This window comes from Glycine max, chromosome 4 (assembly GCF_000004515.6).
Source record: "Glycine max cultivar Williams 82 chromosome 4, Glycine_max_v4.0, whole genome shotgun sequence".
Classification (NCBI taxonomy): domain Eukaryota; kingdom Viridiplantae; phylum Streptophyta; class Magnoliopsida; order Fabales; family Fabaceae; genus Glycine; species Glycine max.
This window is the reverse complement of record NC_016091.4, coordinates 50,860,085-50,885,374: the sequence shown is the minus strand read 5'-3', so window position 1 is coordinate 50,885,374 and position 25,290 is coordinate 50,860,085. Positions and strand designations below refer to the sequence as shown.

Genomic DNA, 25,290 nt, shown 5'->3' with positions numbered 1-25,290 from the left:
ATAGAGTTCAACCTCTTTATTTTCCTTTTGCGCTCTTTTTTGTTTTCCTTCCACTTTGTTTATATTTCTATTGTTCACATGGTATAGAGAGCAAATTCAATTCAAGCCACAATTTTCACAAATCAAACTATCAGTCATCTATAGTGTCATTCATGCAATTTGCACTCCACTGGACAACAGTTTTTCGATTTGAAACTGCAATTAGATTTGAAATTACTTAAAAAAAAAATTAAAAAAAAAGTCTTAAATATCATCTCATATTTTTATATTTCATGCATGTAAGGCCGAAGGCTGTTTGTTTTGTTTTATTGTTCTGAATGATTAAAAAAATATTTTTATATTTTATGTTAAAAAATATTTTTATATTAAAAAATAATATTGTTTAAAAACCATACTTACATCATTATTTCTAATTGGACCTGAATCCGTTCGCTTAATGCCAATAAAAACTGTAGTTGGAAATGGTCTAAGAGCATTCCTCTTGCAAGAAAATTATAACAACGTTTTGCTCTATGCATGAAAAAGAAATTATAAGAAGGAACTTGCATTGTGCACATAAAAATAACTCCTACAAAGATTGATCATAACGTAACAATAACATAATACAGGGCAGTTGGTGGGGGTCACTGTTCCATTGATAGGACGGCCGTTTGTCTAGTTTGGACTTGGGTCAATTTGATGCTTCCCGCGAATGCCAAACTCTGTAAAATTTGTGCAAACCCATTAGGTTTTGTTTGGTAAGATAAAAGCATAAAGAAGAAGGAATATAGTAGAAAAAAGTGAAAGAGCTATCATTTATCCTTTTTCTTATTCCTTCTTAATCATCGGATGGGAAATTATAAGATCCCACATATTATTCATTTCTCCTAATTTTACTCTCTCTCTCCCTTCACATCAAACAAAAAACTAATTTTTCATTCTCCTTGCTTTCCTTATCAGTCAATTTCTATACCAAACGCAATATTTGAATTAAAGGCCTGTCATAAGGAACTATATATGGTTGGGAATACGAAGTCAGCATTCCACACTGTGAAAGCGAAATGCGTATAAATAAATCCCCCAAAAAAGAGATGATGATCATATATTTAACTAATGATTTGTGAAGCTGAAGAATTGTTCAAGTCAACAACATCAGGCCATAGTATGAATAATTGAATAGTATATAATTAATGGACAAATATGATCAGCTAACTGGTGCGAAAATTTTCAAATTGGAATATTGAATATGTATATCTCTAGGAATGGGGTAGATAAAGTGCTTTAAACAAGAAATGATGAATTCATAGTTTGTGCTTCCAATTTCTAGTAGCAATGCATCACAATATTGTTGAATGTCTCCCATTATGGGTTTATGTCATCGTTGACAATTGAAACAGCTAAAAACAAGTGAAGAGAAATATGAGGGCATGCAGCGAAACTGTGTACTTACCTTAAGTTGACAAAATTAAACTTATAATCCCGAGAATATATAATCTCTTGTTTTTTCTTTCTAAATTGTTTATATATATATCGCCACGGCAACGGGACGCCATACAACAATGACTAAACCAATAGTGTTTTTTCTGAAGTAATTAACAATGAAGACAGAAATACATAAATGTATAACGGTTGTGATAATTTGACACTTCTTGCTTTCATTTCACACCTTTTTTTAAATCATATGTTATTTCATAACTTTGAAATACAAATACGACTTATTTTACATAAGGGTAAAATAAGGCATACCTTAAAAGAAGTGTGAAACACAAATCATTCTCTGAATGCAAATACCAAAAGATTCAACAACTCAATGGGTTCATTAGTTATTTATTGAGTTGAAACCCTTCTCTTTTACCCCTCAAAATATACTCAAGTCATTTGAAAGTCATCTTGCAGCAATCAAAGCCATGGTCCATGGAGATCCAAACAAATGATAGTTTATATGGATATTAACCTTGTAGCCATAAGTTGAGAGGAGCAAATCATATAGTATTTACTAGCCAAATCATAACTAACTTGTAAACAATCGTAGGAAATCCATATTGGTCATTGGTCAACAGTAAAATGTAAGTTTAATAGAAAAAAAAAATTCTCTATTAACATGTAATCTTAATTTCTCAACATCTTTATACTTAAACTTAGTCTCAATACAGCCAAACATTTCTATCTCTTTTCTTTTTATAAAATTCTCAAATCCTGTTTTCTTACTCATATAATTTAGAGGCTTAAAATGGATTTGAGATTGAAAATGGTTTTAAAGGTTAAATTTTTTTTTTATAAAATTTGATAGATTTTGTAAGGTAGATGTTAAGGTTTTGAGGAAGGAAATTTTCGAATTCTTTTAATTTTTAGTGAATGTGACATTTTGATTAGTGAATTTAGAGTAGAAAAGAGTTCAAAGCAATTTAATGAGTATAGTTCATAGAAATATTAAAAGGAAAAGAATTTTAGGAGTCTTTAAGTGTAACTATTAAAAGAACAAAATATTAGATTATAAAAAATTTAAATTGAAGTATTCAATTTGAGTAAAAGAGGGATGTTAAGTGCATTCTCTCTTATCCTCTTTCTGTATGATTGGCTAAAATTTATTAGAATTTATCAATTTTAATAATTTTATTTCTCATTTAGTGATTGTATTTTCTTATTTATAATTTATAAGTATGATTCACATTGATGAATTCTAGTAAATTTTAATCAATCATAAATAAAGTTAGAAAGATAATATTACTAACATTTTTCTTAAAATAAAATTACTCGACAACTAAAGTTGTATATTAGTTATAGTATAAAAAAAGTTCAATTTAATCTAATGTAAACTAGCAAATAGTTAATAAGAAATTTAGGATATCTGCTTACAAGGCTTTATGATAGGATCACCTAACGATACATGTAAGGTAATCAATAAATCACTTCAGACTACATAACTTTAATGCTTAAATATATAGCTTTTGTTCCAAAAAATATAAAGTTGAATTAGGCTCGACTTGTCCGGGAACTATATTGAATAAATTATTTAATTAATTTATTTTATAGATTAGCATTAATCAATTATTAGAAATTATTATTAGTTATCAATTATCAATAGTTATTATTATATCACCAAAATAATTGATGAATGGACTTATGTCCTAAATAGTACATAACAGATGTGAATGTCAACATACTTAAGATGTATCCTCAATTTTGATGCCTAAGCCCTCCTTTGTCGAAAAAAATAAAAATTATATTATAACATTTCCAATAAAAGATCTCATTTTAAAATTTAGTTATCTTTTTGGTGAACCTTAGAGTGTTACATTACTCTCAAGATCTCCTCCACTTTTTACTCAAATAGTAAGTCTTATTTTAAGATTTTAAACCATCTTTTTATGTCTTTCAAGAATTGGATACAAATAAATTTTGTGAAGAAGGATTAAAAAAATCATTTTTTTTAAATGAATGCAAATCTTGACAGATTTTCTACAATAACTAGATATCTACATGGAGATCAAATGTCCTACTCTAATAATGAATCTTAGTAAGATCAAATTTTAACACTAAGATCTCCTTACAAGATCAGTTATTGGAGATGCTCTTAGCTATTTATATTTACGGTGGTACATTTTATGTGATCTAATTAAGTCTATTAGACCAACAAAAGGATTTGATATGGGCTTAATGAGTGGATACCTTTGATGGCCCACTTTGGCATAATGAAAATCCTAGCAGTGTCAATAAATAAGGAGTTTGGTTATGGTCCCCAAAGTATTAAGATACACAATTATCTTTCTTCTCTCCCATTTGAAGAGTTACTATGACCTTATTGAGGAATCAAGAAAGGTTTAGGAAGAGGGAGAACCTAAAACCATCTGTTCTCTTGTTTGTGACTTTGATTAGTACAAGTCTTCTATATCACTTAAGTGATTGTTCGCCATAAATTGAGGTATTTGCTTTTACATTTAACAAAGCATGTTGTCGATCTTCGAATTTTGATGTATTGTTTTGGATTGTGAGAATTTGAGGCTTTCTAGTAACAATTATTTCATTAATCTTAGTGTTTTATTAATTCAATTTCCTTTTACTTAGTTGGAAGTTATCAAAATGCACTCATCCATTAGAGAGAATCAATTAGGTTGTTCTTGAAGGGCCATTTCCATCATGTTTTAATATTTGGATGAGAACTCAATTTTACATAAATGATATACCTAATTCATATAGGGTTTGTCTTGCTCATCTTTTAGCAATCAAACCCCTAAAATTTCATGCATATTCATTTAGTCACTAAAGAGGATTTAGCGAGACAAAATTCGAAAGGTTCACAAAACCCATTTGAAGACTTGTTTATTCGTTTTGCATCTCTGCATTTATGCGAAGATCTCAAAATTCTCATATTTTTATCTTCAATTGATTTAGGGGTTCTCTTTATTGCTTCCAAGCGACCATAAGCTTACTATTTCATGCGGTTTTATTGGATAAATTGAGATAATTAATTGTATTTACAAAAAACACTAATGCCAAAATTTGAAGGGTGACCACAATCCAATGGTTCCAAAAAAGTGTCTAGATTGTTTTATTTTGGATTTGGTATTATAAATTTAATTGATAAAATTTTGGACTTTCATAGGAAAAAATGGTTTTGCATCACATGAGTAGTATTTGTTGGTCCATATTAGATATAATTCTACTAAAATTAGAGTTGGAATCTAAAGTATTAGGCCTTATTAAGAGAGTACATATGTTAGAAAATGAAGAAAAAAAAATTATTTGTGGGGAGGGCCTGATTTAAGCCCATAAAATATTTCAAGTAATAATTCAAGATTATTTAATAATTTTCAATTCTATAATATTAGTTCTTCAACTTGATTTCTTTATTACGTGAGTATCAGTCATCTATATTATTCTCTCTCAGTTAAGGAAATTATCTGAGTTGATTGAATAAGATGTAAATTATTATAAATCTCCTAATAACATCTTCGATTCCTACCGATAAAAAAATATTATTCTGTCTCAAAGTGTTATGAATATTGCAAAATCAGTTTAGGCTCATTTGAATTAGTAATTATTGTTGTTTTAGCCAATTTTTTATTTTGATTTATTGGAGCATTATATAATTTTGGCATAACTCTTTGAAGTAAATTATAGTAACTACTCTTAAAATTTTGTGAAATCACAACCCTTACTTTTATCTACTTGTACACCTTAATTATTTTTAAAAAAATTACATCGTGCACTCCTGTAAGCTTATTTTAAATGTTAAAAGGTATGAATAATTGTGTAATTTAACAAAACCTTTTGGAGTGGTTAATATATTTTACTCGTTTTTTTATTATGTAGTATATTGTTTATTCATTATGTTTTTTATTATGTGGTTATCGTTTATTCATATTCACACTCGGGTGTCTTTTTAATCTCATAAGAAACTAAAATATAATTAGTTATACAAGTAGAGGAGGTTCACAGAACTAGAAGTGGCATTGCAGGGAAAAAGATGATGGTTTATCGACATTAACATATGCCATAGGTTCAATTATCACTAACTACATCTACATTATAATAAGGGAATTCAGAGGTCGCAAGAATCATCATAATAGAAATGCAGGATAAAGGGGGAAATACAAATTTATGAGGTGGGAGTTAAGTATAATTTGTATGCTCGGTGGATCTGATATCGAGCACGATCCCTTTCAGAATTACTAAGACTGCCATAAAATATGTACACATCAACTTTACAGAAAAACAGGTGATTCCCCGATCTTCCCTTGTATGATTACAAGGAATGCTTCCGTTTAGTCCTTCCCACAAATGTGTCAATAAAACGGAATGCATACCCTTCTAATACAAGTAAATGCAAGAAATGCTCATCCACTGTACAGTTTACTCTCATAAGGAATGTACAATGCTAACAAAACTAGCCCCCGCCAGAGCAAAAAGCCTATCTTTACATTTTGCCATATTCTCAAATAAAACTTCCCCACGAGAAAAATAGCATGGCATTCAATATTATGGATGTCAGCCTCGAAGGAAAAATAAAGAACCAGGCTGAGATCCAACACTCTACCTATCATGCTCCACTGGTTCACTAGCATATACGTCCTCGTTAGAGTGCTTCTCATTTGACAAGCAATCAGCAGGAACATATGCATATCCTTTAGGTAGCATTGAATTCTTCATAGATGCTTCATCTGACGTCATAACAAGCTCTTTTCCGAATGTCTCCGAATGCTGTAATTACAAATAAGTATGACCACATTAGAACTTGTCCCACACAATCCACAGTTCACTCACCCCACAAACTAGATATTTCAGAGTGAAAAATGAACACAACGAAAATTGGACATTGAAGTTTTTGCCATTACTCACCTTTCTAGATTTGGATCTCCATCCACCTTCATCGGAAATATTGCGTGATGCAGCGGCTCTCTGAGGAACTTTCTTGCCAGAAAATTGTGATCTATCAAGAATCTTGTGGTTGTATCGACTTTGAGAGGTTGAGCAGTCATCGTCCAATTTTGGGTCTGTGTCCATAGATATGGCGACTCTGACACGGCGCTTGGCAGAAACTGAACTGTCCACAGTAACATCATCCGATCTTTGGAGTGGTTCACTGCATGATCTGTAACCCTCTGTGTTCCCTTTAAGGGACGTTGTAGCTGATTCTGAACTACCATCCGGAAGGATGAAATGGCTACGAGCCAGCACCGACCTAGCAACATGATCTCTTTTAAAGGCCAGTATGTCATGTGAAGATATTACCAATTCCCTCTGTAGATGCCCACAAGACCAGAAGTTAATAATCAAAATGGTTATGCAGGACAATTTGTATGAAAATCAAGACATGAGAATCTACAACCTAACTGAAAATGCTATATAGAGATTCCATATATCACTCTGGAAAGTCGAAATGACACAATTGAATGTCATCAATAATACAGTGTCGAATGGAAGAAAGCCACTTGTGGGCCTTGATTTTGTTGAGTATTAGAAGAACAGTGAGATTACCTTTATTTTTTCACGTTTGACAATTCTTTCACAAAGGAGACGTAATCTCTCTAGTTCAACCTGTTTCAAAAAGATAGAGAAAGAATCAAGTTATTTGATAAAGTTCGAAAAAGAGCTAGTGTCACTTACAACTAGCAGAGATTTCAAAACAGAAGTGATCTCATGCACAAATTAATATAATACAACTGTCATCTTGGTAACACAATTGTCCACAAAGCACTTATTAATATAAGAGTGTGACTGTTCTCAATATTTTGTAGGACTTACTAAATAAAGATAAATGATACACAAGTTCAGACTTCAAACACCAAAAAAATACAACTTTAGTCTGTTCCATCAAAAAAATTGTATGATAATTTTAAGGGTAAAATATGTTTGTAGTCATCAGAAATATGGAAATGTTTGATTTCCGTCCCTGCAAAATTTTATGTATGCTTTTCGTCCTCATATTTTATAAATGTGTCATTTTTTGGCTCAGAGCCAGGTTCAATTATCTCCAATCCTAAGTGGCATTATTTTTTATTTTAAAATTTAAAATATGAATGGAAAACAGTGTCGTATCAGAAGAAGGTGAAGCCCAAAAATTTCGCAGGGACGGAAACAGAACATTTCCATATATCTGAGGACTACAAACATATTTTAGCCTAATATTAATGCATTCTATTCGCTTCTAGATATCAAAACATAGCCTTATGGGAGAGGCACCATTAAAGTGTAAAAAAAGACATTTAGGTACATAGAGGCAGTTACTAATCATTTCAGTTCTGCAGAACCACGGAGTGACCTATATATCAGAAGACACTACATCAAAAAGTTAAAAATTTTAGACTGGAAATTTTTATGTTCTCCAGTCTATTATTTCTTTAATGCCAAGTACTTTCATGCTCAACAAGCTTGTCATTTGTTACAAAACTATGCCACCGTATCCTATGCCCACGACAATCATTTGAAAAGATACCTCCAACCCCATAAAATTTTCAATTCCCTCACCAAGGAGAAACTCAACAATCTCATTATTTGGTTTAACTCAAGATTAAAAGATGCAAGAAATGACACCACCACACCATTACATTATATTTAGGCTGACCTACCAATCCAAAATTAAGACCAACCCAAAATCATTATCAAACAGAATTTAGACAACTCAATATTTTAAGCAAACTTAGAAGTCTACAAATAAAACATTCCAATTTCCAAAGAAAATGAATTGTATTATCAAGCCATGCAAAAAATGAGAAAGTGGGTTAAAAAATGGTCTCACCCTAATCTGCCTGATACTTTTTAACTCTTCAATTCCATGTTTTTGAGTTTCAGCCTGACAAATGAGGAGCACAAACTTAAGATACCATTATGGTAGACAAACAAAGCACATTTTATTACAAGAGACAAAATCAAACCTTTGCCTTCTGCTCCAAACTATGTTTTTCACAGTAAGCTTTGTGTTGAGCCTTGCCACCAGTAGGCCTCACATTCATGTACAAACCAGCTCTTCTAGCACAGGATGGATGGAATGTGGTCTGACAATGACCGTAGCAACACTGCATTCACCATTAACATTAACTAGTCAATCAGAAATGTTAAATCCAAAAGCTAGTTGATTGATCCAAGGGGTAGAGAAGAAAAATCATTTTTTATGTTAAATTACCTTCATGCATACACCATGCTTGTGGTGGCAGATGCAACAAATGTCAACTCCTTTTTGCAAAGTTTCCTGGCATTCAATAATATACACAGATAGGTGGTAGAAAAGAAAGATAATCCTTCTTTTAAAGTAGATATGCATGAGCAAGGAGGTTGGAACCAAAATAAGGAATTAGTACATACCATTCCTTCAACAGCATCTATTTGTCCTCTTTTGAATGTAGACTCAAAAACCCACTGGTACATAATGCAAATACAAGCAAGTTAACACTTAGCCAAACTTAGGTATCAAAGGAAGAAAGAACAATCCCACAGTAATCAAAGTAGAATAATTAACCTCAGCACAGAAGGCATGAACCCATTGACCATCAGAAGACTTTCTAAAAGCACCAGTAGTACCACCACAGAGAGCACATTCTACAACAGACTTCTCCCAGAAATTGATAGCAGCTGCCCCAGAGCTTCTAGAGGACAAATCTTCACATAACTCACAGTACCACGGACCTGTTGTTTCTTTCACACTACGATAACAATCCAAGTGCACCGAAACCTGCAATATGAAAAGAATTACAATGGAACATAAATCAGAAAAACAAAAACATGAAAAGAGACAAGGGCTGAGTCCTGAAACCTTGCAACCAGAGCACACTAGGATAGGGTTTAAAATAAACTCTGATCGTCTGCAAATATCACATGATTTACATTGCTCCTTAGACAAATCTGAGGTTGGCATGCAAAATTCTGAATATTTCTCGGACGAAGTTCTTGTCACAGCTACTCTTGAAAGTGTCTCTTTGGCTCGAGGCATTGGCTGAGAACAAGCACCGGTTCTTCCATTTAGAGTATCCAATTTTAACAAATTCTGGAAAAAGATCGTATTCTGATGTCAATACAATTAGCTAATTATTAGAGAGAGAAAAAAACAATGCATCTATTACCTCTTGTTGCATTGATTCATCTAAGTTGTCTTTCCGGAGAGCCCTAGTAGATGCTGCTGCAGCAGCAGTTGCAGCAGCCAACACTGCCTGTGCTTCTTTGTGCTTTCTTTCTTTTCTGCCTTGCTTTTTTGCCTCTCTAAGATCACGCAGATATTGATTAACAATAACTTCATCCCATCTTTGTTGATGTGCCTTATCAATCTCATGTGGCAAACTCTTGGCAACACTATAGATTAAGTTATCTGAGATTACAAAACCAAGAACAGTTAGTGATTGCTCTGAGTTATGAATGCGGGATACAAGACAAACAATATTACCAACTTCAAATTAATTTTAAAAAACAAGTGCGATGAAAATTTAGGAAAGAATGAGGAAATACCAATATGCCTCTTTTTTGCAACTGCATTCTGCAATAATCTATGCTGAAAATAAACAAGTTCCCCCTCCAATTCATCTTGTGGAGAAAATTCAAAAAGTCCCATTTTTATAGCCCTAACCAACTGCTCCATATTTACTTCATCAGGCTTTGAAAAATCAACTTGAGTTAAGTTCTGATTTTGGGTACTTGAGCAGGCACTACCCCCAAAGGATTCAACCAAAGAAGAATTTCCCTCATCACTTGAACCTGCTCAAAGGAATTTATTAGACTATTCCAAAGAACATTAAAGAAAACACAAAGGATCCCTTATGAGGTCATTCTAATTTTCCAAACACATAAAAACCTATTTATTTTATATTTAGGTATAATACCATCCCAACATTGGTTTGCCATATTCTGAGAATGGATTTTTTCACATATCTTATAGCCAAATATTATATAAGCAGGTTATACATATTCAGGAAATTAAAACGACCATGCCAAACACCTCTTAAAAATATTCAAATCTATCTTACATATAATGTCCTCCAAGGGCACCCCATCACGAATCTGCAGCAATTTCTTGTTGATGTATGGATGAATGTAACTAGAGATTGCATCCTTCTTTCTGCATTTCAAATAAGTGAAACTTGGTTTTAACGGAGAATACCAACCTATGTAAGTCATATCAAAGGATGTCCACTAACACATAATAAGAGACAGAAAGCAGTACATGCTGCAAATAACAAAAATATCCACTTTGAAAAGCTCACATGAAACCAAAATCAGGTGGTTCTGAAGCAGAATGGACAACACAGTGATCAGAAAGCACAGAAGCATTTTGCAAACAAGCAGTAGACTTGTCTTCTGAGACACATCCAGAAGCATTGCCTGCAAAATGAAGCTACACACTTTAAAAAACACTAAATAGCAAGAGAAAAAAACACAATAACTCAATATAGGAATAAGAGATTCCATAAGTACTCATAGAAGTAGCTCAGACAAATTTAATCAAAATCCTTAAAAACTATGCTTTTCACCATACAAAAACCATGCTCTTTCTTTTAAAAGAGAAAGAATAGATGGGGGAAGGGATTTTCGAAAGAAATTGTCATATAATAGTAACTATTGAATTCTTAAAAAGACAGTTTTAAAATGAAACCATACCTTGAACTTCATGAAAAATATCCTCAGACTTGGTTAAGTTCTGCATGAAATAAAACAAGGTTAAACAAAATGATATTTTTTACAAATTCCGGTTTCTGTGGAGCAGATGGAGAAGGTAAGCCATCAAATTTGTAATTAAAAGACAAACTAAAAATTTTATCGAGCAACTTGGTTGCCAAAAGTATTTAATCAGGGGGGACCAGTAGATTGAGAATATAAGTATATTTTTTTACCATTCCATTTATTTTATCAATAAGCTGCCAAATGGTAAAAAAAAACTCCATTCCATCAAGTTCATCCAAAACATCCAAACACAGCCTTATTAAGGAGGATATTTTGTTATCAGCCTATTTCATAATATTTCTCTTCATTGAATAGTTTCTTTTTTATTCACTGATCATGTCCTTGCATCACACATATCCAATTGGAAATCAAATTATTGGACCATAAAGAAGCACAAAAATATTGGAATTTGGAAACATGAAGCTCATCAACACCCACATAAATCAAATTTAAAATCAAATCACCATACAATATCATGAAGATAGAGTATGTCACTAGTCAGGCAAATCGACATTCTTGAAAGTAGACAGGTCATGAAAAAGGAACAAACACACACAGAAGAAAAGCATGCTTCTATGGAACTTATAAACTGAATGTTGAACATATTAATATTGTCTCTGACATTTGGCAACAGTGCTTTTCCAGTTAAGCATCACACTTCACGCATAAGTCCTAGACCCAAAAAATAATTACAAAAAGCAGATGTTGATATGATCATATATATATATATAACCCATGCAATGAAGGAGAGTAAAATCTCTATTAAAATCAAAGAATGTTACTTCAAGGATATCATTTTCCAAATGAGACCCCACTGACAGAAACTGTAAAATGAAACTGGATCAAAACTGGATCTAGAAACTGGACTCTCCTACAACAATCTGAATTTCCTCTCAAATCAAAAGATAAAACCTCCCTCTCAACCCCCCCCCCCTCCCCCCTTTTTATTATTTATAGGCATGCCTTGTTTCTCTAGTTATCCCAGCCCCCAACCCTCAAACTAACTACTTATTCTACCAACGATGGGATTTACCTATCACCCACATATGATATTGGCCTTTTTTTGGTTGGTGGGAAAAAAATACTCCTCCAATGGGCAAAGGAGAGTTGTGATCAGTAGCCAACGTAAAACTCATTGATATATAGCACATGGGAAAGAAATTTAAAAGAACTTATCTGACAACACATGTTGGAAAGAAAGAAAAAGGACAGCCGAGATGGATGAAATTTCACAAAATATATTAAAATGTAATTGGCAACTTATATAACGAGTGCAAACATCACCGAGATTTCTCAAGACAGAAGCAGAGCAGCAGAAAAAATAACACAGCATTTGGACTTAGGGCATAACTCAACCCCAAAAACCGGCTCATGAAGTTAGGACTGTCCAAGCTTTATAAACACCAGCCATGAGGCTTAAATTAAGGCATCCCCCAAAGAGGAAGCAACTAAAGCAGGTTAAAGGTGACCACAATTAAGGTAGCTTTTTGACACTAACCAGCTTGTAAACAACAATTGAGCCTCAAAACACTAGCCATTAGGAAATGTAAAAAAAATGAAAGAAGCTGCTCCCCATGAAATTGTAATGAACTATATCGTGTATTTGAAGAATCCTTGCAAAAATGATAACAATGTTCTTGGAGAGGGTTAACAAAAATCAGAAGGAAAGAAAAGAAGAAAACAACATTAGTCATGTTGTTCAAGGTTGACAAAGAAACAAATGGGAACAGGCAAATATACATAGCATGGATAGTATTGAGTCGTTAATTAGGTATCAAACTTATATGATCAGGTAAAATTTAGCCTATCTAATCTAAATACCAAATCCCAAAACAAACTTCAGACCCTTTGTAATACACTTAAAACATTCAATCATCCAGAATTAGGTATTAGAATACTATTTAATCACTCAAAGAATCAAAGGAAAATAGATTTCAGAAATAAAATTACCATTTCAGTTGCATTGGGAATGGATGCTTCATTATAATTTGTTGGATTGTCACAGTCAGACTGACCTACTCGGCACATGTCCACCGGCATCCCATTCTCACCAGTAACCCCTTCAGATGAACATAACACATTATTATCCTTCAAAATTCTAATGTTATTGGTGGTTCTTCTCCTGGGCGGAACTGACTTAACAGCAACAGGATCCAACAAACCCGAATCTGACATTGGTAAAGTATCAGAACCATCTGTGGCTCCACTATCATTTTTGGATGCATTGGCTGGTTTGAATTTAACTTTTAAACCCTTCTGAAATGCATTAGTATATACATGGGCTTTTAGCCAATTGACTATTTTGTGTTGGACATCAGGGGCCATATAAGCTTCCTGCAAGGATTAAGTTTGGGATATAAGACTAAGAAACAAATATTATGCTAAGAATAACCATTTTCCACAAAGTGCACACGACAAATTTTATGCATTACATTGGTATTTGCAGTTAATGTATCTGGTGAAATGCCAATCTCCAATGCTACATCTTTTACATCAACTTTTCCTCGATCAATCAACTGCCAATTTTGTAAGAGTGAATGCAAATTTAAAACAAGCAGAGAATAAGATCAATTGTTTACAAAATTATAGTTTTACCCAAAACAAATACACATATTTTATAATGCAGAATACCTTCTTCAAAACAAGCGCAAAACTGAGAGAGTCAGATGCATCAATATTCTCATTGGCTCTCCCTACCACTCCAACATTTTGTTGGGGCACAGCACCACATCCCAACATGTCATCATGAGCACTTATCCTGCAACCAGATAATCCTCCATCTGGTGGTTCATCATTATGGTTCAGTTTGTCAGGACTACTATCAGAGGCTAATTCTCGATTCCTGCAATCTTTCAAGTTCTGTTCACCACTCAATGGCAATGTCACTGGAAAGCCTTTGGCTTCTGAGATATCATTCCTAACTGCGATAGAGCCTTCCAATGGAAAGATGCTTCTGTTTTCTGGTAGATCTGAGTGTTTCAAGCAAAAAGCCCGCAACTCAACCTGACAAAGCATGACACATAACAATCACTCCAGTAGCACTACAGTTGAAACACTTGTGACTTAAAAAAACCAGGGACCATTGGCAAATTAGAAACTGTTCCGACATTGATATTCAACATCTTGTTTAACTTTTTTTTCTTTTTACTTTCTTCCCGGAAAGGGAAGCAAGGATTTTGCCCAGAAAAATACAGATTACTCACATTATCATTACCATACTTAGCCCAAACCTCCATCCTATGTCTAGCTTCCCTTGCACATAAAGGATGGAAAGAAGCTCTGCAGCTTCCTGAAAATACCACACAGAAGAAATGACTTGCAAGTTACAAGAATTTGAGGAGCGTGATATACTTAAGAATACAAACTAATACAACTAATACAGGATCAAAAGGAGCACATCAATTGAAATATTTACTATTGAGAAACAGTAGCAGCAGCACATCACACAAAATAAGGTTGGGCTACAAGGATAGCACAGTGCCATTGGGCTGAATTAAAGATCGCTTTCTCAAATATATTATTCACAATAAGATTCCTCTTAATAACTCCCTCCAACATTCTTCTTGGTCTCCCTATATCCCTTTTCACTTAGCTAAAAACTATGCAATCTACTCTCCACACCTATGATCTCATAGCCAGTCTCAAAGCTAGGAAAAGAAGGAGTATTGTGTTCGACCCTCAGCAACCAATGAAAAACTTGTCAAAATCCCAAACATGGATCATTCACAACACTTAAAAATAGACATTAAATTCATGTTCCCTGTTCAGAGATTCAGAGAATACTATGTTAACAAAACTGAATCCCAGATCCTATATTGCAATAGATCAAAACATCAACTTATGAAACACCTGTCTGCAGTAGTTAATATAATCATTTTAAAGGCCTGGTCAACTAGCTTTCAAGAACAACACTAGTAGGCCCCCATGGTTTATATATCACGTAGTTGATTTTATATGGGTTTGCTGTCACAAAAGCAGTGATTGAGACTAGTATCTATTCAAAATAAAATCTGAACAGTAATTGAACTCTTTCTCACCAGCAAATACAAGACAATCAATGCTCTCTCTTGCCACAGAATAACAAGCCAAAGTATAATCAGGTTGGCAAAAAACCTTGAAGCTGCTGAAGATTTGTCTTTTTAAATAGAGAATTTCATTATCTTATTTTTTGTTAGAGCAGATGCACTACAAATTGTTATTAATGAAAAAAAATACCAACTACACAAAAGTAATTTCAAAATCTTCCCTAGCATATTTCAATTACAGAATAGACACACATTCCATAGTTTCAAAACAATGCAATACTGGCCTAAGAAATGAAAAATGCATAGTACAGTGATGCAATGAAACATACCATGACTACACCGAACACATGCACCACACTTTGCTTTGCAAACACTACACACTAATTTCTTCCGGGTTTCCTTGATTTCTCCCACATTCATAACAGGTTCCATCTTCTTCAAATCATCTATATAAACCTCAGGCATCCACAGAGAGCAAAACAAGTGCACAAATGGGACTGACCCCACACCTTCCGCGCTGCTATTAACTGGTTTTAATGCACCACCCTTCATTGGGCAAAGAACACAAGGATTCACCGACACATCAACATCAACCTTTTGCTTGCACCAGGAGCACAGCCAAGCCTCATCTATATCATCATGCACACCATAGCACTTTCGGTGAACTGCCACTTTACAAGAAGCACAGACAATTAACCTATTGGAATCCCTGCCAGTGTCTCCCCTGCCACAATAATGGCAAAACAGCTGGCCCTCATCAAAAGGACAAGTCATTACAACTTTCTCCAAACCAGCTTCAACACCCAAAAGCCTTCTTTTCTTGGTAGGGCGCTCAGAAGTCAAAGAAACCCTATTCCTACAACCTAAAAACCACTCTAGACTAACAGAAGAATCAGAAATGTCCTGACTCTTGTCGTCCTGGGGAGGAGCTTGTTCAACAGCAACATCGTCAATTGCCTCAATTACCAACAATTCATCCTCACTTTCCACCGCTTCACCATCCTTGTTTTCATCCTCACCCTTTTCTCCATCCTCACTACTAACTACTACATTGAATTTTGGAACAGGCTCCATTTCATTCCCACTATTACTAGTAACTGCATTGTGCCTAGGAGCATTTCCCAAACACGGGATGGTGAAACAGTCCTGAGACACTAAACTAGAAGTGCGAGAGGCCTCAAACAAGGTGTCAATATCAGCCAAGGTCAAGTCCCTAAAGTACTCCTCCGTCTCAGTCCAAATGTTAGAATCCTCTGGCTTCTTCTGGTTTGCCCTATTCGACGATTTCCTCTTATTCGCGCCAGAATGAGACTTCTTGAGACGCCTCCGGTTATCACCCTGCCGGTTCAGCAAACTAGCCAAGCCACCGGGGAGAGTAACCGCAGCGGCAGAAGTCGACGTCTCTTCAGCAACATCGAAAGGCGAACGCTCCGCAAGCGCTTTCCTAGCCTGGGACAAGTAATCAATTTCACGCACGGCGGCAGAGTTGCGAGGAATTTCAGCCGGAAAATTAGCCTCGCACCGCCTCTCCACGGCGGCAGCATCACCAACCTCCACCATGCCCTCCCACGGGTGACATCGGTCCCCGGTCATCGCCGGCAACAACAACGTACACAGGAAGCAGAGCATTCCATCATATAAACCCAAACCCTAGTTTAACGATGTAACCTAATAACCCTATCGCGCACCAGAGAAGGTAAAGCGACAAACCCTAACGTAAATTGTTCGATTTCGGAGCGAATGAACGGACGCAGAGGGGAGGAAGAGGATAAGCCCCGCTTTCTAGGGTTAGGGTTCAGTTATCGATTGGGATCCGTTTTTTAAGACTTCGTTTCGTGCAGTTCTCTCCAAGGGCAATGCAAGAGTGAGAATAAAAAAAAAAAAAACAATAAAAAGGGAGAAACTAGCGTTTTATGCTCTCATAGTCGTAGATATTTTTATAATAGGTTATAGTAGGTCACAATTTCACTCACTCTACAAAAATACAAATGTGCATCTCACCGGTCACCTACTGTGTCAATCAGATGCTATTGGACTGAACTCACTCATATAAACAATAAACTAATACATAAAACAAAATGTTTATCTTTGTTTATTACTGCATAGGATTCAAGAATCAGTTTTTTTATAAATAAAATTACTAATATTTTAATTTATATATTATACAAATACAATTTTATAATAAATAAATATTTAAATATATAAGTGATGGTATAATTAAATTCATTATTTTTTTTATAAATATCTTTGAAATAACACTTTAGCTACATTATATCTATTTTACAAATAAATTTGAAAATTTTAATTTAAAGGTTGAAATAATAAAGAAATGCAATTGAGATGATCAAACGTACAAGTAAAAAAAGTGATTTGAGACGGATGAAAAATAAGATAGATAATATTAAAAACGTCCAATTAAGAGATAAAAGAATGAGATTTAGCAATAAAAAAAATGAGGCCTCCGCTCATTTAAGTATGTTTTCTAATTTATTATATAACATTAGATATAAAACTCATTTTATATTTGCAGTGAATAATTTAAATTGTAATATTAAGTTCTTTTTAACTATATATTAATAATTTAAAAAATGAAAAAACAATTTCGAGATGGAAATAAAAATAAAAGAGTGTAGTTTTGTATGCTCAAGAGAGAAAAATATTTGAATAATATTTGAACAGTTACATGGATTGTTCATGAAATACATATCTGGAGAAAAGAAAAATAAATAAATTGAAAATATTTAATTGAGAAAGTGAAAATCTTGTTTGATTATATTCTGTTTTTTAGTTTTTTAAACTATTTTGTAAATCAATTTTAAAAAATCTATCTTGAGAAGAAAACTTACAAAAAATATCCATTTGGTAATTATGTTTTGAAATTTGTTTTCACGATGAGAGAGAAAAAATTGTTTGTGAAATAGATTTTTTTATGAAATATAGTATATTGTAGAAAAAATTAACCTGGAATTTAGAGGAATGCGGAGATATTTAAAGTTAGTCATATCACAATCACACTAAATTTGGTTATGGCATACTATTAATGTTTTATTAGATGGACATCGTCTCATGTTAGTAGCATAACTTTACGTTTCATATTTATACTAAATTTGTCTACTAACATCTCATAGTCATACACAATTTGGATTATAGTATCCTAACTTCTTTTGATCATCCATCCTTCTTCATCTATGGGGAAATTTCCTAGGCTAAACCATTCCCTAGAGTTGGCATGTTTGTTAAATTGTTCCCCAAAATCATTTTTAAAAAAGTATATCTTAACAAGTTTCTCGTTTGCTTTCTTAACTACTTCTCTCACTTTAGTGTTTTGCGAATGTTTCATATGGAAGGACCACAAATGGAGAATCATGCATATGATAAACCTAACCCAATATGTGTGCATATGTTATGTTCTCACATTTAGACTTTCTCACATTTGAAGGGAACACAGATGGAGAACCTTGCTACTTTTCATTATTGTGTTTTCTTTGCTTTTACTAAAAAGGCGTATGTAATAATTGTACAATATCTCAGTACCATGTCTCTAATATATTTAGAAATATGTACTTAAATCATGTTTATTTGAGTGTTATTTATGTTGTTACCGGTGAGGTAAACTTCAACAATTGAAGTTTGTCATTTTATTATGATACGAAACTTTAAACCTTCAAGTGTTAAATATTGCATAACAAATGTTACATGGAATAAAGTATGGTTAAATGTATGACTCAGTGAGCCAATACGAAAGTAATACATATTCCAACATTAGTATTAGCGAAAAATGTTAAACACGAAATATAACAACATTCAGGTTAGCAAATCATCCAAAAGTGGGATTACACACTACAATAAATGAAAAGGAAATTCTCAACAAATTGCAACAAGTGCCAGTGATATGTATATTAGAGTCCTCTTCTCATCTATGTGGCTCTATTGCTGAACATCTCAAAGCCTTCCTAAGTTTTTAATAACCTTGTATGAACATTTTCTTTGAGCTAAGGTTACATACATAGTCTGTTCTCATAGTTCATGAAGTGCATAATTTACATAGAAGCAACAAGCAAAATAACGTTGACTTTTTTATCACGTCCTATGCCCATAAGTTAAAGAACACAACTTAGATGCAACTTAAGTATTTTAGGTTTTGTTTTCTAATTAAAATTAGAGTTTTACCTGTGTAACCCGTGTTTCTTTTAATGCACGCCTTTATTATACGGAATATTGAAATAATACTTAAATTTCATGATCAATTGCATGATAACACCAAAGACATCTAGAGAATTATATTTAAAACATAAGTAGTTTTACACACTTTCAATTACTTAAGAAAAAAAAATCATTGAGTGGTTTTTATACGTCCAACGTAAAATAAAATAAGCTTTCATAAAATAGTTAGATTGTATTCCTTAGCCTCAGAACATGGTACAAGAGATAAAAAAAATGATATAATAGTTTTTTTGTTTACAAAATACACAGCTATTCTAAAAGTAAAGAGACAATGGGTAGAATATCACGTCATTCAAGGTTGCAATGGCATATTCCGTCTTTGCTTTTATTGAATAGCTAACAGGGTCATAATTATGTGACCCTCTAATTTCCCCATTATATATGAGAAATAGCACGGACATACTTTTCAACATGTTTCTTTTAACACATACTCTTTAATTGAGAGAGAGAAATATTAAAAATAATATAGGACTCACAAAAATATCACGAGATTCTACATCAAAATTAATGAGAAGCTTGTTTGCAAACTTCAACTTGCAAAAGGGTACGAGCATGAGAGACCAATTGAACATAGCATTAAGGAGGAGTTTTGGATAAAGGAATAATGATCATTACTTTTTCGTCAAGGTTTATTATAATCACGATGCATTTTTCAATACAAGTCATTAACATAAATGCAAAGTTTATATTTTTTCCAAATTCCCCATTGTAAGAATATATATATATATATATATATATATATATATATATATATATATTAACATTATTGAAAATTAAGAAACGCATATCATCCACACGATATCAAAATCATAAAATACAACTTGAATTTCAATGGGTTTCAAGATTCAGGAATGTATATTAGCAAATTTTCCCTCCGTTCCTTTTTAATTTTTGGATTTTTTGAGAATTTTTATTCTTATTTATCTATTATTTATAAAATTAAAGATTACATTAATTACTCTTTCATTAGTTATATTCTTATTAGTTTTTATCTTTAATTAATTTATACATGCATTTATTGTGAAGTGAAAAGAAAAAAATAATGAAATAGATAATTCTATAATTATTTCATTAAAATTAAGAAAATTTATTATATTTATGCAAAACAATCTTAAAAGACAAAATAAGAAATAAAGAACATACTAATTACTCTATGAAGTTACAATATGCAATTTATTATGGATGGAAAAAAAAACATTTGTTTACCCATTTTTTCACATCACTTACTAAATTGATAATATGGCTAACAAATTAATTTCTCTTACTGTTGCAAATACCTTATCTGTAAACATTATCAAAGCTTCAATACAAAAATACCTTCCTAAAATTTAAATTAAGTTACATTATTACATGTTTCACTTGTCATTATTATATGTAACACTTTATAAAGAGGGAGTGTAAATGTGATTAGAAAAAGCTCCCAAGAAATAAACAAAGTCCTTATTTACAAGGAGGGTGAGACCTATGAGACATGTGCAAAATTAAGAAATAGAAAATATGAAGAGCCACTAAAAAAGAAAATCAAATAAAAAAAATAAAAAATTTAGAAAAGAGAAGAGCAAAAAAAATAATAAATTTGAGGCTACATAAACAACAAGAATTAAAAACAAAAACGAGCAACACTTGAGAAGGATAAGAACTTGGAACTTTTGATGGGCAATGGAGCTTTACGTGTGTTTGTTTCAATGTGATAGCTATTTAACCTTAGTACTATTTGTGAAAATACTTTCTCATTCTTAATTTTATTAATTTTTAGAGTGAAAACTAAAAATAATAAACAGGCAAATATTGTTTTCTATTTTATACTTTTGAAATCACAAAATGATTTTTCAAAATTTACCAATTATTTTTTTTTTAAAAAAAATTAAAACTATTTTTGAAAAAAAGTCATTAAAAATTTGCATTGTATTTCATTTCACTTAAGCATATCAATGCAAGGGTGTCAACATGAGAATAAATCTTTCCAATATACATTATCAATTAATTGATGAAAGAGAGTCAAAATACTTTTTTTTTTAATATATAAGAGATTCATTATAATGAAAATTTTATTAAAAACTCAAAATAAAATTTGATCATTTATTAGGGATTTTAAATATATTTAAGCTTAAAAACAATTATATAAAATGATTAAATAAATGCTTACAAGAACAAGGAAAAATCAATTGATTGAAAGAACCCAAATATAAATCCATGAGAAACGAAATATGAAATGAAGTCCTGTATTATAATTCATACCCTTGTAATGATGGAGAAAAAATCTAGATAAACTTTATTTTGAATTGGTGAATAAAGTATAATATTGATAACCACTAACAAGTTTTTAAATTTGAGAATATGATCATATGTGTAATAATTTATTAACTATATCAATATGAGATCTTGGTATGTACATTTTATTTGACATTTTAACCTCAACAATTCTACAATTAATGAGAACATGTAAATAATATGATTGCAACCTCGCCCTATAAAATATAAATACACATGCAACTGCGCAGTCCCCATGTTTCAATGGGTAAAATATTCTTAATCATGAATAATTTATTTTAAAAATAAAAATAAAAATGATAGATGGAAAGAGATAAATAATTAAGAAAATTAAGCATATAAAAAAGATAAAATAAGAGTGTTTTGACTTTTGAGATAAGATGACTGCTGGAAAAATATTTTTTTAGATTAATTGTTATATTAGATTAAATTTAAATTTTAAAATAATTAATATTTCCAAAATAAAAAAATTAACGATGATCAATATATAAGATTATAATAAGATTGGTGACAGAATCTGGAATGATAATATAAGAGTGAATATATATATATATATATATATATATATATATATATATATATATATATATATAATAATAATAATAATAATTAAAATGTTGAGCTTATCTTTTTCATATAAAATAATGTTAAATGTAAGAATCAAAATTTAGTGATATTTAGTTAAAAAAGGATTTAAAAATTTAATTTTAAAATAAATAAATTATATATTACAATATAAAATTATAGTCATTTAATAAAAAATTATTATGAATGACAAATTTTTTATTTTTATGATAATTATTTTAAAATTGTTATTAATAATAAATTATAAATGAATAATATTGTAAAGTTAGTGGTTGCATGACAATTAGTCTCGTACTTATTTTATCTGATGAAATTAACTGTGTATGAAATAAATGTTACGGATACTCTTCTTTTCCCTTTATATCGAACGATAGTGAAATGCCCAATGCATATAATAAACTTAACAGTGTGACAGAACATAATAGCAGAAGGGAACAAGATGGACTTACTGGAGTTATGGGCAATTTTCGGCCCCGGCGTCGCCGGCGCCGTCTTCGGCGCCGGATGGTGGATCTGGCTTGACGCCGTCGTCTGCAGTACCGTCACCGTTCCCTTCCTTCATTACCTTCCCGGTAAGTGCTCAATTTCTCATTTCATCTCTCTCTCTCTCTCTCTTTTAGGTTTAGGGTTTATATTAATCTGGTCGTGTTTTTTTATTAAAGGAATTTTCGCATCTCTTGCGGCTTTGATGTTCAATTGCGTTAGAAAAGAAGACATCGATTATTCTCCCTACGACGAAGGCGAGTGGAGGTACTTAATTAGTTGCCTTTTTCTGTTATCTACCTTTAATCAATTTCAAATTCAAATCAACCATTCGATTTTCGAAGCTCTTAATTGCTGAAATTAATCAACCATCGGTAGGGTTTGCTTCCTTGCTCATATATTGGGGAAGAAATTATAGATTGACGATTCATCAAGTTAATGTACCGTAAGGTATAAGTTTTCTTAAGGTTGGACATGATCGTGGAGTGTTAGTGACTGGAGGAGTATTTTGAATTAATTTACATGAGTCATGAACTTATTAGAAGTTAGTTAGAAGCGAAGGAATGTGATCATTCGCCAGATGATGGGTTTGCTCAACATATTGTCTATCTCTGTTTCTGTGAACTATATAACTTTTGCAGTGAATTTATGTTTCCTCAACTCGTCGGCTGAGGTCTCCAGTAATATTTAGAATAATTTTGTAAGGAATGTTGATGTTAATGTACTTGTATGTCTGGAGTGTGTTTGTGCATGTATGTGTCCAAATTATCAAGTTCAAAGAACAATTGAGTAGTAGCATGATTTGTCTTTGAACGTTTATCTGGTTCTTTGTTTTTTTATTTGCTATACTCTGTACTTTGAAGGTGCTATTTTTCTCTTAACATACTGACCACTAATTAAGTGCTTTTAGTGGTAATGCATGTTTGGCATTGTCACCCTTCCTCTAAACTTCTATCAATGAGAATAGGAATACAATGTAGTTTTGTGCTTCCTAATAGTAATACACACTCAATTTGAATTTTGAAGTGCCAGTGTTGAATTGTGAGGAGATATATGTTAATCATGTTACTAGCTTAGGCTGTGCATGCAAATAACGGACAACAACAATGATAACAAACCCTAGTTCTACTAGGAAACTGATAAACAGACATGTTATATAAAGTTATGTGTGTCAGGCATCACTACTTTATCTGATAGAGGGATATTAACATGCAAGAAGGGATAAAAGTGAAGCATGTCTTTGTCATTGGTGCTTGTTGCACAGTTGCACCTTGCATCAAGTTAACAACACAAAGTGACTTGTGATAGTTGTATTATTTTTCTTCCCATTAGCTTAAGGCCTCAAGTGATAAGAGTCACTTCCTCTTTAGCTGTCTTGTGAATTTATTTTAATCACTTCCTTTTGTTGACAGACTGAAGCTGTGGCTCTTCATTGCATATGTTGTATCCTTTGTTTCTTTAGCTGGATCAGCAGGCCTGCTGATCCAAGATTCACTTGATAAATCCGCCCCTTCAGTTTGGACTGGAGTTGCAGGTGTTTTGCAGTGTGTTTTTGTCTTGATCTGGTAAGTGGTGTTTGAACATTTAATCATTCATCTATGCCTCTTCGTCTCTCGTGCTTCTCTTGAAAGTTGATGATATCACACAAAGTTATTTATTACTGTCTGAGAATTTCTTGTTGCCTCCAGTTGTGATGCAAAAGTACTTTGTCTTTGTAATTGAATAAATTATGTGTTGAAAACCTCAAAACTGAAAATGTTGAAGAAATTAACAGAAGTGGATATTTAGAAAGCTCTTTCAAAATGATTTTGAAACAGCTAGCATTTCATTGGAAATTTGAACCTAATTTTTATTTTAATGGTCTATTTAGGATAACACTTTCTAGAGTCCTGATTTTAAATAATTTTTCCCCAAAAACAGCTTGAAAATGCAATTAAAAATACTCCCTATCAAGGTCCTTCTCTGAAACTGAAACTTGAAAGCATAATTGTGTCTCCCTTCTGATTCCATCTGTTAAAGATTGAAAAAAGGATCAATTAAGTTTATTTCAATTTTAAAAATGGTATAGATTCTTCACTTTTTTATTTCTTGTTCATTACTTATATTCTAATTTGAATTCATTGCATACAGTGGACTGGTATATTGGACTTCTCATCCTGAATAAGGTGCACCAAGATATGACTTGGAGCTTCAAATTATACCAGGTTATGTCCACCCATGTATTATCTTGTTTGTTTTATGTGACGGGAAATAGCTGGCTTCATCTAAATCAGTAAATGTAAATTGTGCTAACAATCTTGAGCCTCTGGGTAGATTCATATCTCTTGTTTCATATAGTTGATCAGGACCTGTTACCAATTTCAGTCTTGGTATTGGTTCTATGAAGATTCCCCCCCTCGTTTTCTCAGTATTTTGCACTCACAGCATACAGGAAAGGAAACTCTTAATGGTTATTATAACTGAGAATAACTCTGTTGACTGCATCTATGTTTGACAAGAAAAACTTGCTCGATGATTCAGATTGGTTATATACGAAAGTTTGTGTAAGTACTGTGAACATCTAAGGTGGTTCTTGGCA

General features: G+C 32.5%; 2 protein-coding genes across 2 annotated transcripts; one reads left to right on the top strand and one right to left on the bottom strand.

The window, feature by feature from the left end:
• Positions 1–5,683: 5,683 nt before the first annotated feature.
• LOC100775631 (uncharacterized) lies at positions 5,684–17,044 on the bottom strand. Its single transcript, XM_014774996.3, has 19 exons — positions 15,479–17,044; positions 14,328–14,413; positions 13,756–14,127; positions 13,557–13,640; positions 13,075–13,458; positions 11,062–11,101; positions 10,668–10,785; positions 10,431–10,522; positions 9,916–10,161; positions 9,537–9,778; positions 9,230–9,460; positions 8,936–9,148; positions 8,782–8,835; positions 8,603–8,668; positions 8,355–8,495; positions 8,219–8,272; positions 6,958–7,017; positions 6,319–6,720; positions 5,684–6,180 (listed from the first exon to the last, which is right to left on the bottom strand). The coding sequence occupies exons 1-19, from the start codon at positions 16,776–16,778 to the stop codon at positions 6,013–6,015; spliced, it is 4,353 nt and encodes a 1,450-aa protein (XP_014630482.1). The 5' UTR covers positions 16,779–17,044; the 3' UTR covers positions 5,684–6,012.
• Positions 17,045–22,543: 5,499 nt separating this feature from the next.
• Positions 22,544–25,259, top strand: LOC100820532 (transmembrane protein 50 homolog). The gene is made up of 4 exons (XM_003523420.5): positions 22,544–22,801; positions 22,892–22,979; positions 24,125–24,277; positions 24,843–25,259. Exons 1-4 carry the CDS (start codon positions 22,669–22,671, stop codon positions 24,874–24,876), a joined length of 408 nt encoding a protein of 135 aa, XP_003523468.1. The 5' UTR covers positions 22,544–22,668; the 3' UTR covers positions 24,877–25,259.
• Positions 25,260–25,290: the final 31 nt, after the last annotated feature.

What these genes read in the sequence shown, in the direction of transcription:
- LOC100775631 (XM_014774996.3), bottom strand. Translation starts at nt 16,778, where the DNA reads ATGCTCTGCTTCCTGTGTACGTTGTTGTTGCCGGCGATGACCGGGGAC. An exon ending in ATGAATCAATGCAACAAGAG is followed by an intron (nt 9,461 to 9,536) that starts GTAATAGATGCA and finishes ATCTTTTTCCAG; the next exon opens with AATTTGTTAAAATTGGATAC. An exon ending in AAAGTATCAGGCAGATTAGG is followed by an intron (nt 7,018 to 8,218) that starts GTGAGACCATTT and finishes TTTTTGAAACAG; the next exon opens with GTTGAACTAGAGAGATTACG.
- LOC100820532 (XM_003523420.5), top strand. Translation starts at nt 22,669, where the DNA reads ATGGACTTACTGGAGTTATGGGCAATTTTCGGCCCCGGCGTCGCCGGC. An exon ending in CTTCCTTCATTACCTTCCCG is followed by an intron (nt 22,802 to 22,891) that starts GTAAGTGCTCAA and finishes TTTTTATTAAAG; the next exon opens with GAATTTTCGCATCTCTTGCG. An exon ending in TACGACGAAGGCGAGTGGAG is followed by an intron (nt 22,980 to 24,124) that starts GTACTTAATTAG and finishes TTTTGTTGACAG; the next exon opens with ACTGAAGCTGTGGCTCTTCA.